At 39.4% G+C, this 17,940-nt stretch overlaps 1 protein-coding gene across 5 annotated transcripts in view; it reads right to left on the bottom strand.

Annotated features, from left to right (window-relative positions):
- Positions 1-312: 312 nt before the first annotated feature.
- PGAP5 (Per1-like protein PGAP5) overlaps positions 313-17,940 on the bottom strand; it is a 43,482-nt gene continuing 25,854 nt past the window's right edge. For all 5 annotated transcript variants that reach the window (XM_076192198.1, XM_076192197.1, XM_076192196.1 and 2 more), the window contains one exon: positions 313-1,932. In XM_076192198.1, coding sequence (XP_076048313.1) covers positions 1,774-1,932 — 159 coding nt within the window. In that variant the 3' untranslated portion in view covers positions 313-1,773. The remainder of the gene's footprint in view (positions 1,933-17,940) is intronic.

The following is a 17,940-nucleotide window of genomic DNA, read 5'->3' as shown; positions in this document are numbered from 1 at the left end:
TATCATCAACTCTCTCTCTAGACACATCTCCACCATCATCTCTCCACTACGATTTTTTCCTGGAACTTCACATTTCCCAACCACTCCATCGATTGGACCATTTCCTACCCTAGCATTAAGGTCTCCCAGTACTATTACATTGACATTTCTCCCTAAATCCTCTATGCACTCATTTAAATCTATCCAAAAGGCCTCCCTTTCTTCTACACTCTTCTCACTGCCAGGCCCATATGCACTTACTTCTGGGTCAGAAGCAATGCAGCAAAACTTCTGGCCCGGGGAAAAGGAGACAAATAAAATATCATATACTGTGAAAGTAGTTTTAATGTCTTACTGGTAACATAATTTTCTTCAACAACAAATTACACCTATAATCTAATGATGTACATGATTTGGACCAAAAGAAATGAAGAGGTGAGGCTTATAATGGGAGTGGGAGGTGATTCAGGTATATGGGAAGAATGAAATAAGAAAGACTAGCAAAGGAAGTGTGGAAAACTGAATTTGATGGAGTGAGTTTGAGAGGAAGACTGAGAATGAAACATGAATGGGGTAAAGGAGGTTTTGGATTAACATGGAATATCTGTCAAGCAGGGAAGAGAAAGTGCAAAAGATGGGAGTGAATGTAGGGAAATTGTGTGTGAATGAAAGGATGTTGTAGCTTCATAAATTATTCTGTGTTGATGAGAAAGAAGGAGGCTATATGGTGAAAAAAGTGGATAAATCAGCTCAGACTGTTGGGTCCTGCTGTGGTAGTGCAATGCATGAACTTGAGGCTAGGTATGAAAAATGGGAGAGTAGGAGATGGGACTCAACAAGCATTGCTCTTTTACTGTATGCTACAATTAGGTAAATACTGCACTAGAAAAATATCAGCTGTGTGGTATTCCAAGTCTACTTAATTCTAACCATCTGTCTTCAATATTCAAAAAACACTAAAGAAAGTATAAGTGCAAATAAATAAATAAATCATATAGTATATTGTATAGTCACTTTAAATACATGTCCTTTATGGAAGTTTAAAATCACCCACAATAATATTTCAAAGCACACTCTTGCATTTATTACATCTTATATAGATATAAACAAGAAAAGTAACAATTAATCATAATCAACTACCACCCATGATCAAACAGCATCTATTATGCTCAACAATTTGAAGCTACACTGTTGTTATTGTTCACTTGATAATAAATGAGACAACTTTCTCTGGTTATCATAAACTAATGATAAGCCATTATTTAGAATATAGGAATGAATTCCAATTTGACTCTATATCTACTGTGTGAGACCAATGACAGGTACCTGCTTATGGTGATCCATTCACCCCCTCACATCCAAAAGGAAGTGTAGCCCTGAGAGGCTGACACTTGGTCTCAGGACCTGACTTGAGATCTCTATCAACTTCAACTGTATTTCTTTCACCTTTTAACATATGGGGAACTGACAACCAGTAACTGTGCCCCTCCTACCGCTTTCAGCTGGTGACATAACTACAGTCCCACACCAATACAGTAGAGATTGCACTCCAAAACTTCTTCCTCAAGACATCTGTGGGAGGGACATAGGACCATTGCCAGCCACTGTGGAGCTGCAGGTTTTCCATTTTGTGAAACTGAAGGCAACAATTATTATTTTTATTACCTATTCTGTATGGCCTTAGAAAAACAGCTACCGTATGTAAATGCAACAGACACAATTTGACAAGGAATGTATATAATATCCAGTATATAATGGGCAAATCTGGAATGAATTCATGAAATATAACACAAATCAATCTGAATGAATATAACAAACCTCCTGATTTCTAATTCTTAATCTTATAATATAAGCCACAACTGATACAAAGCCAAAAATATATAAAAAGATGACTGTATTTTCTCTTGGCATGTGACATTTGTAAGCTTCATACTTGTCAGGAGTCACTGAAAGCTGAAAAAATATATGTACCATTTAATAGAATAAGTATTTTCAACTTGTGAATATAGTAATGATAAAATGGGTGGGAAACACTATACAGTAAACTCGCGCTTATCCGAACGCGTTTTAACCGAATAATCGCATTAACCGAACATTTTCTCAATACGGTAGCCATCGCTTTAACCGAACGTATTTGGATCTCAACCGAACATTCAAACACCCCGCCGCCTCTTCCGCCACCCCCGCGCCACCCGCAAGCTTCACCAAGTGCTCACACGGTGGCAGCACACTCCATGTTTACACCTGATCGGCTGTTTGGCGGTACATACATTCGTGAGTCCTCTCGGTGACGATACAGTATCACAAGCTCTCCTTAAACATTTTCTCTTTATACTCTATAGAATATGTTTATGAACTATTATAAGCATTTCCATGTGTATGTTAAGTTTACAGGTACGAATATTGCAGCTGACATTACCGCATAAAACTCTACGGGAATGAAACATACAAAGTCGGATTAACCGAACATTTCGATTAATCGGACATTTCTAATCCCCCTTGGAGTTCGGATAAGTGGAAGTTTACTGTATTTGTATTTTCTACAGTGAAGAAACTATCTACATCCCTCCCCCCAAAAAATTAATAGGTTAATATACTGTATTTACTCATGTACATCAGTATTATATACCTAATCTTAACTGAAAAGATTGGGTACAACATGCAAGGAGCTAAGCTAAAACTGTCCTGGTGTGCCACCTACCAATGTTGTCTGTTGATCATGAACTGATTTTACCATTTTCTAATTCTAAACAACTCATTATATTCCACTTACATATACCAAGAGCTTTTTCCCCCTTACAAGGGAGGTAGCCAGGATCAAAAAGCATAATTCCTCTCCCACCCATTTCATCCCCACATACTCCACTCCCATTCACCACTCCTCCCTCCCTCTTCTCTTGGCTCCTCCTGGATGACTAGTCAACCCTGCATCTCGCCCACTGCCCTGGGCCAGAAACAATGCAACAAGACGCAGCACATTCACAGCAAGGCAGCTTCATTTAATTGGTGATTCCCCCCCTCTCCATCCCCTAATGCAGAAAAAGAGAAGACAGGGAGAAATCCCTTTGGGCTGCATCAAAATATCATTCACATATTACCACTCCCCAATCCCCCCTCCCCAACCCACTCCCTTCCATGCATTATAGTCTCATCCATATACAACCATTCTCCACTCACCCATATCTTCTGTCTTTTCCCTTCCTTCCTCAACTGACATTCCCCTTTCACAATGACTCTTTTACTCTATCCATCCATCTTATCCTCCATTGTCCCCTCCTGTTCACTCCATCCACCTCTGCCTCACACACATCTTTTACTAATCTTCATTCATTCTTTTCATGTGTCCAAACCATCCCAATACTCTTTCATCAACCCTATCTCCCAACTTCTTTTCTACCCTTGCTCTTCTCCCCACCTCCATGTTTCTCCCTTTATCCAACCTAGTAATCCCTACCATACATCTAAGACATTTCATCTCAAACACATTTAAACTCTTCCTCTTTTATGTTCTATGTTTCTGCCCCATACAGTGCTGTTGGTACAATCACCCCTCCATACAATCTCCTCTTAGGATCCATTCCCAAATATCTATTTCCCATTTACTTGCTTCTCTCAAACTACATTCTACCTCAACCTCCACTCCTCCCTTTCCTGGCACATATGCCCTTAAATATCTAAAGCTATCCACTTCCTCCAGCCTCTTTCCCTTAATAATCATTTCCAATTTGCTGCCATCCTCTCCCCTTGTACATCTCAATACCTTACTTTTACCCACATTTCCTTTCAACTTCCTCCTTTCACACACCTTCCTAAACTCTGACACTAAATTCCTTAATCCCTCCTCTGATCCTGCTACAAGCACAGTGTCATCAGCAATCCCTTGCCCATTACCCTTGCATCTAATTCCTGCACCACCCCATCCATGTACACATTGAACAGCCAAGATAATATGACACATCTATGGCAAAGTCCCACCTTTACTTCAAACCACTTGCTTTCTCCATTTCTAACACAGGCACTACTCTTGTAAAAACTCTTGGCTGCTCATAACAGCTTTCCTTCTATCCCATATATCTGCAGAACCCCCACAGTACCTTCCTGTCATAAGCCTTTTCCAAATCCATAAAGGCCCAAAAATCATCCTTACCCTTTGCTAAAACTTTATCACATATCTGTCTTACCACAAAAATCCGATCCACACTACCCCTACCTTTCCTAAATCCACAATGTTCCTCACCAATTACTCCCTCTGTTCCTCTCAATGAAAACCCTCCAATAAGACCTACCAACTACACTCAACAAACTGATCCCTCTGAAACTACTATACTCACATTTGTCCCCTCTTTCCTTGTAAAGCAGAACTATACAGGCACTTCTCCAGTCTTCTGGCACTCTTTCTTCTTTTTGACAGACATTAAACAACCTCACCAGCCAGTCCGCCATCACTGTACCTCCCTTTTTTAGACACTTTACATGACACCCATCTAACCCAGGTGCCTTGCCTACTCTCATCATTCCATTTACACTTAATAAGTCTTGTGAATGATTCACCTTTACTTATTTGTAAATGACACTGAATAACATGAAGAAAAGTGAGATGTGATACTCTATAAATCTGAAATAGTTTGGGAATTATCACTTTTAATAAATTACTATAAATAGCAACCTAAGAAAAAGATTATGTGTGAAATTATATTCAACTATGGAAAAAGTGGTGTTTAGATAAATTGGTTATCATAAACATACTACAAAATATACATACATATACCAAGGCTTTTCCCCCCTTACAAGGGAGGTAGCCAAAAAGGAAAAGGCATAAAATCATTCCCACCCATTCCATCCAAACATAAAATATCATAAATTCACAGAACTGCTTCAAATCCTACCTATATAACACACACATTGATTCATACAGGGAACTGAATTAATGCCACAATCTACACTACCCACATTCAACAAATACACAACAGTTAGGGAAGAGCAATCAATCTATTGGTCCTGGTCTCTCTTGTAGAAGGCCTGCAGCCTAGAGGAAACTGGTAACAGCTTCTGAGTAGGACCATAAGTCACTTAAAGAAGATATATGGTTGTGTATGGATGATGCTGTGATGCATGAAAGGGAGTGGGTAAGGGGATGGGGGGTGAGGGAGTATGTATGAAAAATAAATTGACAGAGCCTGAAGGGATTCCTCCCCATTTCCTTCATTTCTGTATGAGGGGACAGAGATGGGGAGGTTGCTGATTTAATAAAATGGCCTTGCTGTGGATGTGCTGTGTTTTGCAACACTGCTTCTGACCCAGGGCAGTGGGTGAGATGGAGAGATGACCCATCATCCAGGGGGAACCAAGATAAGAGGGAGGGAGGGGGATGGGTGGGAGTGGAATATATGGGGATGGAATGGGTGGGAGTGGACTTTATGCCTTTGTTTTTTGGCTACCTCCCCTGTAAAGGAGAATAAGCCTTTGGTATATGTATATTTCCTTGTTGATTTCTATTGTCAGGTCTTTATGGCATGAAATTCATACAAGAATCAAATGTGAGGCCCACAATTTTTGGGTTCTTTCTCTGAGGAAGGATTTGGCCATTTAATTTTACTATATATTTTTAATTCATGGTTGTCTGGAGAGTAATGTTACTGTTGATTTTTGGGGTGAAGCTACCATTCTGAGATTTTTGAACCATTGATCCAGTTTGTTCAGGTAGGCTTGGGTGTTCTTTGATGCTGTTTTGCATTTACTATACTGGGTTATTATTGCCAGGTCATCTGCATATAAGAGAATATTGGTGTTTAGTTTTGATTATAGAGTTGCGAGATCACTCATGAAGAGGTTGAACAGTAATGCCAAAATTACTACACCATGAAGGACTCCATTGTAGGGTCTTTCTGTACCTGAGATTTGGTTGTTTTGAGTTACTCTGCCCTATCTTTCCACTATAAAGCTGGTTAACCACTTCTTGCTGTTATGTTTATCTCAATGATCTTTTATGTATAGTATGTGTCTGGGCACTGTTGAAAGCTTTGTCTATATCTATGGCAACCACATTTTTTTTTTTTTTTTGGAGGGGGGGGGGTTATTAAATTCTTCCAGTACTTGTTGTGTGATGTTTGTGAGTAGAGAGCAGAGTGCTGGAAGAGTGGTCTTCCTTGAAACCATGTTGGTTCGGGGAGGTATGTATTTCTGATTTGATTCTTGCTGTTATAATTTTTTCCATCAGCTTGGATATTGTGAATAGCAGTGAGATTAGTATAAGAGGCTGGTAGATAAAGGTAGACAAGCAAACTAGATAAAGGGGTAGGTGACAAGAATTTCATTTTTATGAGCTGGATGTTTGGTAAACAACAGCAGTAGGCAAAGGAGTTGTATAATTTCACTCCTTGTCTAAAGTTTACAAACAACTGCTGGGGACCTGATTTTATTGTTGTATTATGCTGATGTAACAGTATGTAAACTAAGCCAGTGATGCACTGATTTTGAAATTGCTTGAGTAAGCAGTATTGCTTAAGTTGGAAGAGAAAATTCAATTGGTTCATGGGAGAAAAGTCATGCCCCTAGGGGAGGTACTTAGATGTAAGAGTAAAGAGCATTGTACTAAAGAGATCATGATGTCAGTGAGGTAGTGTGAGCAAAATTTGATGCAGCCCAAAGGGATTTCTCCCCTTCTTCTCCTTTTATGCATGGGGGGACAGAGAGGGGGGGGGGGGTCGCCAATTTAATGAAGCGGCCTTGCTGTGGATGTGCTGTGCCTTGTGACACTGCCTCTGACCCAGGGCAGTGGACAAGGTGCAGGGATGACCCGTCATCCAGGAGGTGCTAAGATGGGAGGGAGGGTGGAGGGGAGTGGAGTGTATTCAGGGATGGAATGGGTAGGAATGATTTTATGCCTTTTTCTTTTTGGCTACCTCCTTTGTAAGGGGGAAAAAGCCTTGGTATATGTATGTATTATACGAGCTATGCTCGTGGTGACCTGTCTTTGTATCTCTTAGCATCTAGCTTGTTATTAAATTCTTGTATGGTTTTTGCACACACAACTGTCTCCAATTTGTTCCAGATCATCCACCACTGTGTGGAAAACTACATACATATATTTATGTCCCACTTTAATAAGTCTTCTCTGCCAAGGACTTCCTTGCCTTTCATGATTCTGTAAATGGCCAGTAGATCTCCTCTTTCTCTTCTTTGTTCCAGGGTTGGTAGTTCCAGTTTAGCCAATCTTTGTTCGTATGTCAATTTTGAGTGTTGGTGCCATCTTTGTTGTTGCTCTTTGGATTCTTTCTATTTTTTGGGGATTTTTGAGTGGTTTGTTTGGTATCAAGATTGGTATTATGTGAACTCTGTTCCAGTTGCTTGGGATGTTGTGGTGTAGCCAGGAGTCCTTGACAATAACTGTTAAGAATATTATGGTTGTTAGGAAAGGTGTTTGAGATGGATATTTGAGTATTATCTGGACCTTTAGCTTTGGAGTTTTTTTTATTTCCATATTGCCCATTTTGTATCTTTACTGTGGAAACTGTAGAAGGTGGATTCATTGTCAGGTTTAATTTTATGTATTTCTTTGCTTTCCTGTTTTCTGGTTGTTAATTATTTTCCTATTTTCTGGAGAAAGTTGAAGGTAAATGTGGATAAAAGTAAGGTGGGGAGATGTACAAGAGAGAGGATGGCATCGAATTGGAAGTAAGTCTGAAAGGAGAGAGGCTGGAGGAAGTGGATAGCTTTAGGTATTTGGGCTCGCATGTGGCAGGAAAGGGAGGAGTGGAGATGGAAGTAAATTGTAGATTGAGAGAAGCAAGTAAATGCCTTGGGGGATTAAAAAGTATAATGAAAAATAGGCATTTGGGCATGGATGCCAAACGAGATTGTATGAAAGGATGATTGTGCTGACAGCACTGTATGGGGTAAAGACTTGGAATTTGAGGTAGAAAGGAAAATTTTGAATGTGTCTGAAGAGTATGGTAGGGTTTACAAGGTTGGATAGAGTGAGAAATGAGGTGAGAAGGAGAGCTGGGTTGGGAAAGGAGATGGCAGATAGGGATGATGAGAGTACCGAGATGATTTGGACACATGGAATGAGTGAAGAAGGAATAGTAAAAGAGGTGTGGAAGGCAGAGGTGGAGGGAGTGAACTTGAGGGGATGACTGAGGATGAAATGGATGGATTTGGGTGAAAATGGCATTAAGCAAGAGGGGAATGTCTGTTGAGCAAGGAATGGAGAAGGCAGAAGATAGGGGTGAGTGGAGAATGGCTGTGTATATATGATACTGTAATACAAGGATCACGTGAAGTGGCATTGCAGTGGATGTGCTGTGTCCTGCTACATTGCTTCTGACCCAAGACAGTGGGCTGGATACAGGGAAGACCCATCATCCATGAGGAGATAAGATGAGAGCTGGGGAAGAGTGGTGGATGGGAGTAAAATGGGCGGGAATGAAATGGGTAGGAGTGGGTATGTGCTTTCTGACTTAGCTACCTCCCTAGTAAGGATGAAAAAGCCCTTGGTATATAGATTTTCTGGTATTGTGGGCTTGAAGCTTGTTTTGGAAAAATGTTTTTTGATGATGTCATGTTGCTGTTTTGGTGATGGTATTCTGCCCAGAGTTGCACCAACTGCTTCATTGGTGTTTTTTTTTTCTTTCTTTCTTTGCTAAATTTTGAATTTTTATGTTTTTACAATATTCATTACTTTGCCATTATCAGTTGTTAATCTGTTTTGTTGGTTAGTTTTTTCCATATTGTGATGTTTCTATTTAAGAAAATAATTGAGAGAAGAGTAAGAGGCCTAGTAAACCTAAATTTAGGTGAGGAATAGCATGGTTATAGAAGTAATAGAGCAGTAACAGGTATGACTTTTGGACTAAAGATGGTATGGAGATGGCATGGGAGTATAATCAAAGCCTTTACATTGCCTTCACTGATCTACAGAGGGCATTTAATTCAATAGCTCTTGAAAAGGTATGGAGATGTATGGAGGAGAGGTGTGGTGTTATAGGATGTCTACAAAAAACCATTAAAAGCTGGTCTTACTCTTGTGTAGTTCAATCTTCTACGACATTGGTAAGATGAACTGAAGATCCCACTATGTATGTATTGTTAGAATATCAAAGGGGTCAGAAAAGTGGTTCCAAGTGGAAACAGGGGTTACACAAAGAAGTGTGTTGTCCCTGTTGCTCTTCATAGTATATATGGAAACTGTGATAGAGGATTTTAAGAAAGAAGAGATTGTAATTGGTAGATTGAGAGAAGCAAGTAAGTGCCTTGAGGGATGAGAAATTGTCATGAGAAATAGGGATTTGGAAATGGATGCTATGAGGAGATTATATAAATGGATGATTGTGCTGACAGCCCTGTATGGGGCAGAAAATTGAAATTTAAGAGAGGCAGAGACAAAAAGTTTGAATATGTTTGAGATGTAATGTCTGAGGAGTATGGTCAATGTTACAAGGTTGGATAGAGTGAGAAAAGATGTGAGGAGAGTTGGGGTAGAAAAGATGGCAGCTAGGGATGATGAAAGAGTATTGGGATGGTTTGGACACATGAAAAAAATGAGTGAAGATTAGTAAAAGAGGTGTGGAAGGCAAAGGTGGTGGGAGTGAACTTGAGGGGATGACCAAAGATGAGATGGATGGGTGGGGTGAAAGGTGCATTGAACAAGAAAGGAATGTCTGTTGAACAAGGAAGAAGGCAGGAGATAAGGGTGAGTGAAGAATGGTTATGTATAGATGATACTGTGATGCAAAGAAGGGAAGGGGTAGGGGATGGAAAGGTTAGGGAATGGTTGTGTGTGAATGATATTTTGATGCAGCCAGAAGGGATTTCTCCCTGCCTTTTTCTGCATGAGGAGACAAACAGGGGGGTACACCAATTAAATGAAGCAGCCTTGCTGTGGATGTGCTGTGTCTTGCTGCATTGCTTCTTACCCAGGGCAGTGGGCAAGATACAGGGATGACCTGTCATCCATGAGCAGCTAAAATGAGAGGGAAGAAAGGGTGGTACATGGGAGTGGAATGGATAGGAATAAAATGTTTGGGAGTGAGTATGCCTTTTGACTTTGCTATGTCCCTGGTAAGGGGGAAAATGCCCTTGGTATATAGATAGAAAGGGAGACTATAAGAATAGAATAATGGCATATGCAGATGATATAGCTGAATGAAATGAGTGCTTTATAAGGAAAACCAAGAAAATGAATATAGAAAAGACAGAAATATGAGCAGCTAAAATGAAAGGTAAGAAAGGGTGGTGGATGGGAGTGGAATGAATAGGAATAGGAATAAAATTCTGACTTAGCTATGTCCTTGGTAAGGGGGGGAAATGCCTTTGGGATATAGAAAGGAAGACTATAAGAATAGAGTAATGCCATATGCAGATGATATAGCTGAATGGAGCACAGACAAGGAAGAGATCAAAGAAGACTTAAAAAGATGGAATATGTGCTTTATAAGGAAAGACAAGAAAATGAATGTAGAAAAGACAGAAATATGGAACATTTGCAGAAGAAAAGAACAAGAGTTCAGCATTACCATAGGAAATATGATGGTAAAGAATACAAATATCTTTAGATATCTTGGAAGTATAGTAACTGGGGAGGGTGGAAATAGGAAAAATATTTCAGAAAGAATTAATAAATTTAGCACAAGTGCTGGAGGTCTCTGGCCAATAATAAAGGAAAAACATGTGCCTTTAGAAGTGAAAAAGATTCTTTACAACATCATCTTGACAGAGTGGTGAGGATTGGAACTGTAAACATCTCTTCATTTGCGGTCGATAGAAGACGAAAATTCTTAATTGTACAACGAAAGAAGTAGGCCTGGTTTGTATTGAATGGGAGGGAGCAATTGTGGTTGTTTATAATGAATTCTCTGCAGTGCTAGTGTGACTTAATAAGAGAAAATGCAGGAAAATAATGATAATTTTGAATCGAAAGTTGACTCAAAAGCAGAGACATCTAGGGGTGCCACACCAAAGTACTATGTAAACAGACCAATTGAAACACCAGCAAGACATGATATATAGTGAAAAATCATTTTCAGGCTTTGGTAAGAGAGAAGAAATTTGAGTTCAATTTTAGACTTGGAAAGGGAAATGAGTAATAACAGAAAATGGTGGGAGAATGAATTCATGGAACTAAGGAAAGAAATTGTAGAATTAATGGAATGTTTAACCCAAGCTAACATTGAGATATCTGATCTAAAAAGAACAAACTCAGAACTAAGAACCAAACTCAAGATAATGAAGAATTATATAATAGAGGTTAAGAGTGAAAATAAAAAGAGGAAAATTGATTACACTACCAATAGCAAAAACTTTAAAAAAGAGGTAAATAACAAATACAAGAAATGACTGAAAGAACTGAAGAAAACTTAGATGAGGAAAGTATGCAGATTAAGAAATGGAAGGAAAACAGAGAAAATGAAAGAAAGAGTCCAACAACAGATGCAGGAAAATGCAAAAGATACAATCATTCAAGTAATTAAAGAAAAGGCAAATTGGGTTAGAGATGCAGTGGATAGAAAAAAAATGTATTGTGGTATATGGACTAAGGGAAAAACATGGTCTGGTAAGGTACATGAGAGAAAAAGCAGAAAAAGAAACAGCAATATCAATTTTAAAAGAAATAAAAGATGGTGATCAGGAAATAGAGAAAGATATAGATGAAGTGTGTAGAATAGGACATTATTCTAAGGAAAGAAATCGACCCCTAAAGATAAAACTATGCTTGCAAATGGAGGGAGAAGACATATTAGAAAAAGCAAGTTGGCAAGGAGCAAACACTACAAGATATGGATTAAAAAAAAAAAAAAAAAAGTGTTCAGGAATTGGAAAAAGAAAAGACACTAAAAGATGAAACTAAAAAGGTGAAGAGAATGGAGACCAAAAGTAAGGAATTCTATTGGAGGGTAATCAACATGAGGCTGAGAAAATGGTATGTCAAAATGGGCAAAAAAAAAAAAAAAAAAAAAGATGCAGAAAGAAAAATATTAAAAGTGGCCTATACTTATATTGCAAATTAATTTCAGGATTGAATGAACTAAATGATTACCTGTTAAATGAAAAACCAGACATAATGGGACTTGTGGAGACAAAATTATATGGTCCAATACCACTCAACAATGTTGGTTATGATGGGCTATACAATTACTGGATTGAAATAGAAATGAGAAACAGGGAGGAGGAATCATGTTCTTGGCCAAGAAAAACTTGAATGTGACAAAGATTCACTAAAGAGAAGGTACAGTACTGGGATGAAGAAAGTGAAGTGCGATTCCCCCCCCCCACCCCATGAGCGAAATAATAACACAAAAAGAAGTAATGGAGCAATTAACAAACCTTGATTTTGGAGAGGAACAAAAAGCATAGGAAAGGAAGATTGATGTACAACAAAACAGACTTTGCAAAACTAAAGACATTCTTCCGGATTGCAAACTGGGAAAAATTCTATATGGAAGAGACAACAGTGGAAGAGAAATGGAATATATTGATGGATAATTACAATGAAGGGGTAAACAAGCATGTACATACATACATACATATACCAAGGCTTTTTCCCCCTTCCAAGGGAGGTAGCCAAAAAGGGAAAGGCATAAAAACACTCCCACCCATTTCATCCCCAAATACACTCCACACCCCTCCCACCCTTCCTCTCATCTGAGCACCTCCTGGATGACGGGTCATCCCTGCACCCCGCCCACCGCCCTGGGTCAGAAGCAGTGTCGCAAGACACAGTACATCCACAGCAAGGCCGCTTCATTTAATCGGCGACCCCCCCTCTCCGTCCCCCTTTGCATATAAGGAGAGGACGGGGAGAAATCCCTTCGGGCTGCGTCAAAATTTACTCACACATACTACCCCACCCCCCACCCCCCCGCCCATTCCTCCTCATGCAGTCACAACATCATCCATATACAACCATTCTCCACTCACCTCTGTCTTCCGTCCTCTCCCTTCCTTCCTCAACAGACATTCCCCTCTTCCCCAAAGCCCCCTTCACCCCATCCATCCACCTCATCCTAGGACGTCCCCTCATGTTCACTCCCTCCACATCTGCCTTCCATACCTCTTTTACTAGTCTTTCTTCACTCATTCTTTCCATGTGTCCAAACCATCCTAATATTCTTTCATCAACCCTCTCTCCCAAATCCTTTTTCACCCCTGTTCTCCTCCTCACCTCCTCATTTCTCACTCTATCTAGCCTAGTAACCCCCGCCATACTTCTCAGACACCTCATCTCAAACACATTCAAACTCCTTCTCTCTTCTTCTCTTATGTTCCACGTTTCTGCCCCATGCAGTGCTGTTGGCACAATCACTCCTTCCTACAGTCTCCTCTTCGCATCCATTCCCAAATGTCTATTTCTCATTACACTCTTTAAACCACCAAGGCATTTACTCGCTTCTCTCAATCTACATTCTACCTCCACCTTCACTCCACCTTTTCCTGCTACACTTGCACCCAAGTATCTAAAACTATCCACTTCCTCCAGTCGCTCTCCCTTAATGTTCACTTCCAGTCTACTGCCACTTTCACCCCTTGTACATCTCATCACCTTACTTTTACCCACATTTATCTTTAGCTTTCTTCTATCACATACTCTCCCAAACTCTGCCACCAGCTTCCTCAATCCCTCCTCTGACCCTGCCACAAGCGCAGTGTCGTCCGCAAACAACAGCTGGCTCACCTCCCACTTTTCTCCATTTTCTTTAACCATCTCCAATCCCTGACTCACTACCCTAGCATTCACCTCTCGCACCACCCCATCCATGTATAAGTTGAACAGCCAGGGCGACATAACGCATCCTTGATGAAGTCCCACCTTTACTTCAAACCACTCACTCTCTCCATTTCCAATCCTAACACATGCTCTACTACTCACATAAAAACTCTTGACAGCTCCCAAAAGCTTTCCTCCTATCCCATAAATCTGCATAACCTCCCACAGTGCCTTTCTGTCTACCCTATCATAAGCCTTTTCCAGATCCATAAAAGCCCAAAAAACATCCTTCCCCTTTCCTATAGCTTTCTCACATATCTGTCTTACCACAAAGATCTGATCTACACAACCTCTACCTGTCCTAAAAACCACACTGTTCCTCACCAATTACTCCTTCTGTTCCTCTCCTAATCCTCTCAATTAAGATTCTCCCATAAGCCTTCCCTACTACACTCAACAGGCTAATCCCTCTGAAATTACTACATTCACACTTGTCCCCTTTTCCCTTGTAAAGAGGAACTATACAGGCACTACTCCAGTCCTCCGGTACTCTACCCTCTCTCCAGCAAACATTAAATAATCTCGCCAACCAGTCCACCATCACTGAACCTCCCTTTTTCAGACATTCTGCATGACATCCATCCAGACCAGGTGCCTTACCTGCTTTCATCATCTTTACAACTGCCTTCACCTCATCCTTCCTTATTTCTCCTCCATTCTCCTCACTCATCACTCTCATTTTCTTCGTATTTCCCACTGCAGCTATCTTTCCTTCCCTATCCTCCTTCACATTCAGCAACTCTCTAAAATATTCTGCCCATCTTCCCCTCACTGCCATCTCTTCCATTATCAACTCTCCATCTGTACCTTTTACCTTTTCTTCCCTACTTGATTCGCCTCCTTTTCCTCTCTTAATTTCTTTCCAAAACATCTTTTTATTACTTTCAAAATTTTCTGTCATACTCCTACCCCATTTCACATCTGCTCTCCTCTTTGCCTCCTTTACCTTTTGCTTTACTTCTCTTTTCTTTTCTTTGTACGTCTCATATGACTCCCCTGTCCTCTTTTGTAACCAATCTGTGAATGCTCGCTTCTTCTCTTCTACAACCTTCTTTGTTTCCTCATCCCACCATTCACTACCCTTTCTTCTATTTCCCCCTGTCCTTCTTGTTCCACACACCATCCTTGCATGTACCAAGACAAGCATGTACCAAGACAAAAGCGAGAGAGTACATTAAATGTTGGTTCAACAAAAGATGCAGTGAGGCAAAAGACAGAAGGGACAAAGCTTGGAAAAGGTGGAGAAAAGACAAAAAACAAAGCAAATGGCAAATTTATATAAACTGTAGAAATGAGTATGTTAATGTGAGAAGAGAGGAAAAAAGGAACCATGAGAAGGATATTATAGATAAATGCAAAGATCAACCCAAGCTATTCTATCGGTATGTGAGTGGTATAAACTTAAAACCAAACAGGAAATGGTGAAACTATGCCAAGGAAATATAGAATGCACAGAAGAATTAGAGATGGCCGAAGTCATGAACAACCACTTTAAATCTGTCTTCACCAGAGAGAAAATACAAAATTGGGACATAGATAATAACAAGCAATCTCCCCACATGAGTGAGTTTACAACATCACAAAAAGAAATATCAGAACATCTATCAAAACTGGACGTCAGAAAATCACATGGCCCGGATGGTATTGCAAATTGGATTCTAAAGGAATGCAAAGAAGAACTAACGGACAAAATACACATCATAATAAATAGCTCACTCAAAGAAGGAAAGATACCTAATGACTGGAAAAATGCTAACATTGTACCAATATATAAAGGAGGAAACAAGGAAGAACCCACCAACTATAGGCCAGTATCACTAACAAGCACTATAGCCAAAATTTGTGAGAAAATCATCAAGAATAGATGGGTAAAACATCTGGAAGACAACATATTAAACCCAAGACAATTTGGGTTCAAACAAGGAAGATCATGCACCACAAACTTAATATGCTTCTACTCAAGGCTAATAGACATAGTGCAAGAAAGAAATGGATGGGCTGATTGTGCATTCCTAGACTTGCAAAAAGCCTTTGACAAAGTACCACACAGAAAATTACTAAAAAAACTGGAACACATAGGAGGAATACAAGGGAACCTACTAAAATGGATGGAGGACTTCCTGACTGGTAGAAAGATGAGAGTAGTGCTCAGAGAAAAATATTCAGATTGGAAAGAAGTGATCAGTGGAGTACCGCAAGGATCTGTACTGGCACCAATAATGTTTCCTATCTATATGAATGACATGGATGAGGACGTGAACTGTTACATGAGCTCCTTTGCTGATGACACCAAACTGTTAAGGAAAGTAGAAACTGATAAGGACTGTGAAGCACTGCAAGAAGACCTAAATAGGGTATGGAACTGGAGTCAGAAATGGGAAGTGGACTTTAATACTAAGAAGTGTAGCATAATGGAGTTTGGAAAAAGCAAAAACAGAATATCAGGAAAATATACAATTGGAACCAAGGAAGTAAAGAAAATAGGATCCGAAAAAGATTTGGGAGTAATTATCACGAACGACTTGTCCTATGATAAACAGATTAACAAAATTGTCCGGGAGACTTACAACTTGCTAAGATCAATAAAAGTGGCATTTGCATACTTGGACAAAGACATGATAAAAGAAATATTGGTTACATTGATAAGGCCTAGACTAGAGTATGCGGTGACATTGTGGTCCCCCAGTACCAAAAAGAATATAAAGAAAATAGAAAGAATCCAAAGAGCAGCTACAAAAATGGCACATGCACTTGCAAACCTATCATACAAGAAGAGATTGGCTAAACTGGAGTTACCGACACTGGAGCAAAGAAGAGAGAGAGGTGACCTATTGACCATCTACAGAATCATGAAAGGCATAGAGATACTTGATAGAGAGGACTTACTTAACTGGGACAAGAGAAACACAAGAGGACATGGAAAGAAAATAAAAAAAACATAGCTATAGAAGAGAACTGAAGAAAAACAGTTTTCCACATAGAGTTTTGGACACTTGGAACAAACTGGATAATGAAATAGTATGCGCAAAAACCATTCATGAGTTTAAAAGCAAACCAGACACTGCGAGATACAATGGCGGGACACCACGAGCATAGCTCCCCTTCCCGCAAAATACAACTAGGTAAATACATTCAAACTCCTTCTCTCTTCCTTGCTTATGTTCCATGTTTCTGCCCCATACAGTGCTTTCTTGGACTTACAAAAAACCTTCAACAAGGTACTACACACAAAATTATAAAAAAAAAAAAAAAAAAAAAAAAATGGAAAACATTGGAGGGATACAAGGCAACCTAGTAAACTGTTCACGGTGCTCGGCAGACAAGAGCTGTGCTATGTGGATTTTGATGGGAAATCATCCTATATCCCCCTTACAGCCCCAATTTAGCCCCATTCGACTTCTTTTTTGTTTCCAAACTTAAAAAAATAATGGAAAGGTACCAATTTTCCATCATTTGAGGATGTAAAAAGAGCTGCTTTGACATGGTGCATATCACATGATCCTCAGTTCTACTTAGACATACTTAAAGGCTGGGATCAACATTTGCAGAAGTGTATTGACCTTAATGGAACATGTGTTGAAAAATAAACATAATTGAATTTTTTTTTTCATACTGTCCTTTTCCCACAAAATTTTTGAAGCCCCCTTGTATTAATGAATGTAAGAATATAAGAGTGGTATTTCACTATGATAGATGAAGATATGACAAAAAAAATTATTGATATAATATTTACCCCAGTTAAGAATATGTATCAATTGTATGGTCTCTACACAAAAGCAGTAAGAGAAAATAGAGAATATTAAGGGAAATACTAAATGAAATGATTGCTAACCTGACTGACAAAATGTCTGAAAAAAGATGGTCCTATTATTTGATGGTGACCTGAATGCAAATATGCTAGTACAATTTTTTCTTCTTTGGGGAGGTATTATTATGTGGGGTTGATCTCAGAGAGGATTGGCAGCATAATGAGTTTGGTGGTCTGTTTTGAAGAACTTGTTTTGTGATCTGTGTATTTACCTAGTTGTATTTTACAGGAAGAGAGCTATGCTCATAGTGACCCACTTTTGTACCTTTCAGCATCCAGTTTGATCTTAAATTCTTGTATAGTTTTTGCACTGTTTCCTCATTCAATTTGCTCCAGATATCCACCACTCTGTGTAGGAAGCTATTCTTTTTCAGATCTCTTCTATTATATG

Source organism: Oratosquilla oratoria, chromosome 11 (assembly GCF_046742065.1).
Source record: "Oratosquilla oratoria isolate Oo_2021 chromosome 11, ASM4674206v1, whole genome shotgun sequence".
Lineage (NCBI taxonomy): Eukaryota > Metazoa > Arthropoda > Malacostraca > Stomatopoda > Squillidae > Oratosquilla > Oratosquilla oratoria.
The sequence above is the reverse complement of the archived record's forward strand: the minus strand, read 5'-3'. Positions and strand labels throughout refer to the sequence as shown.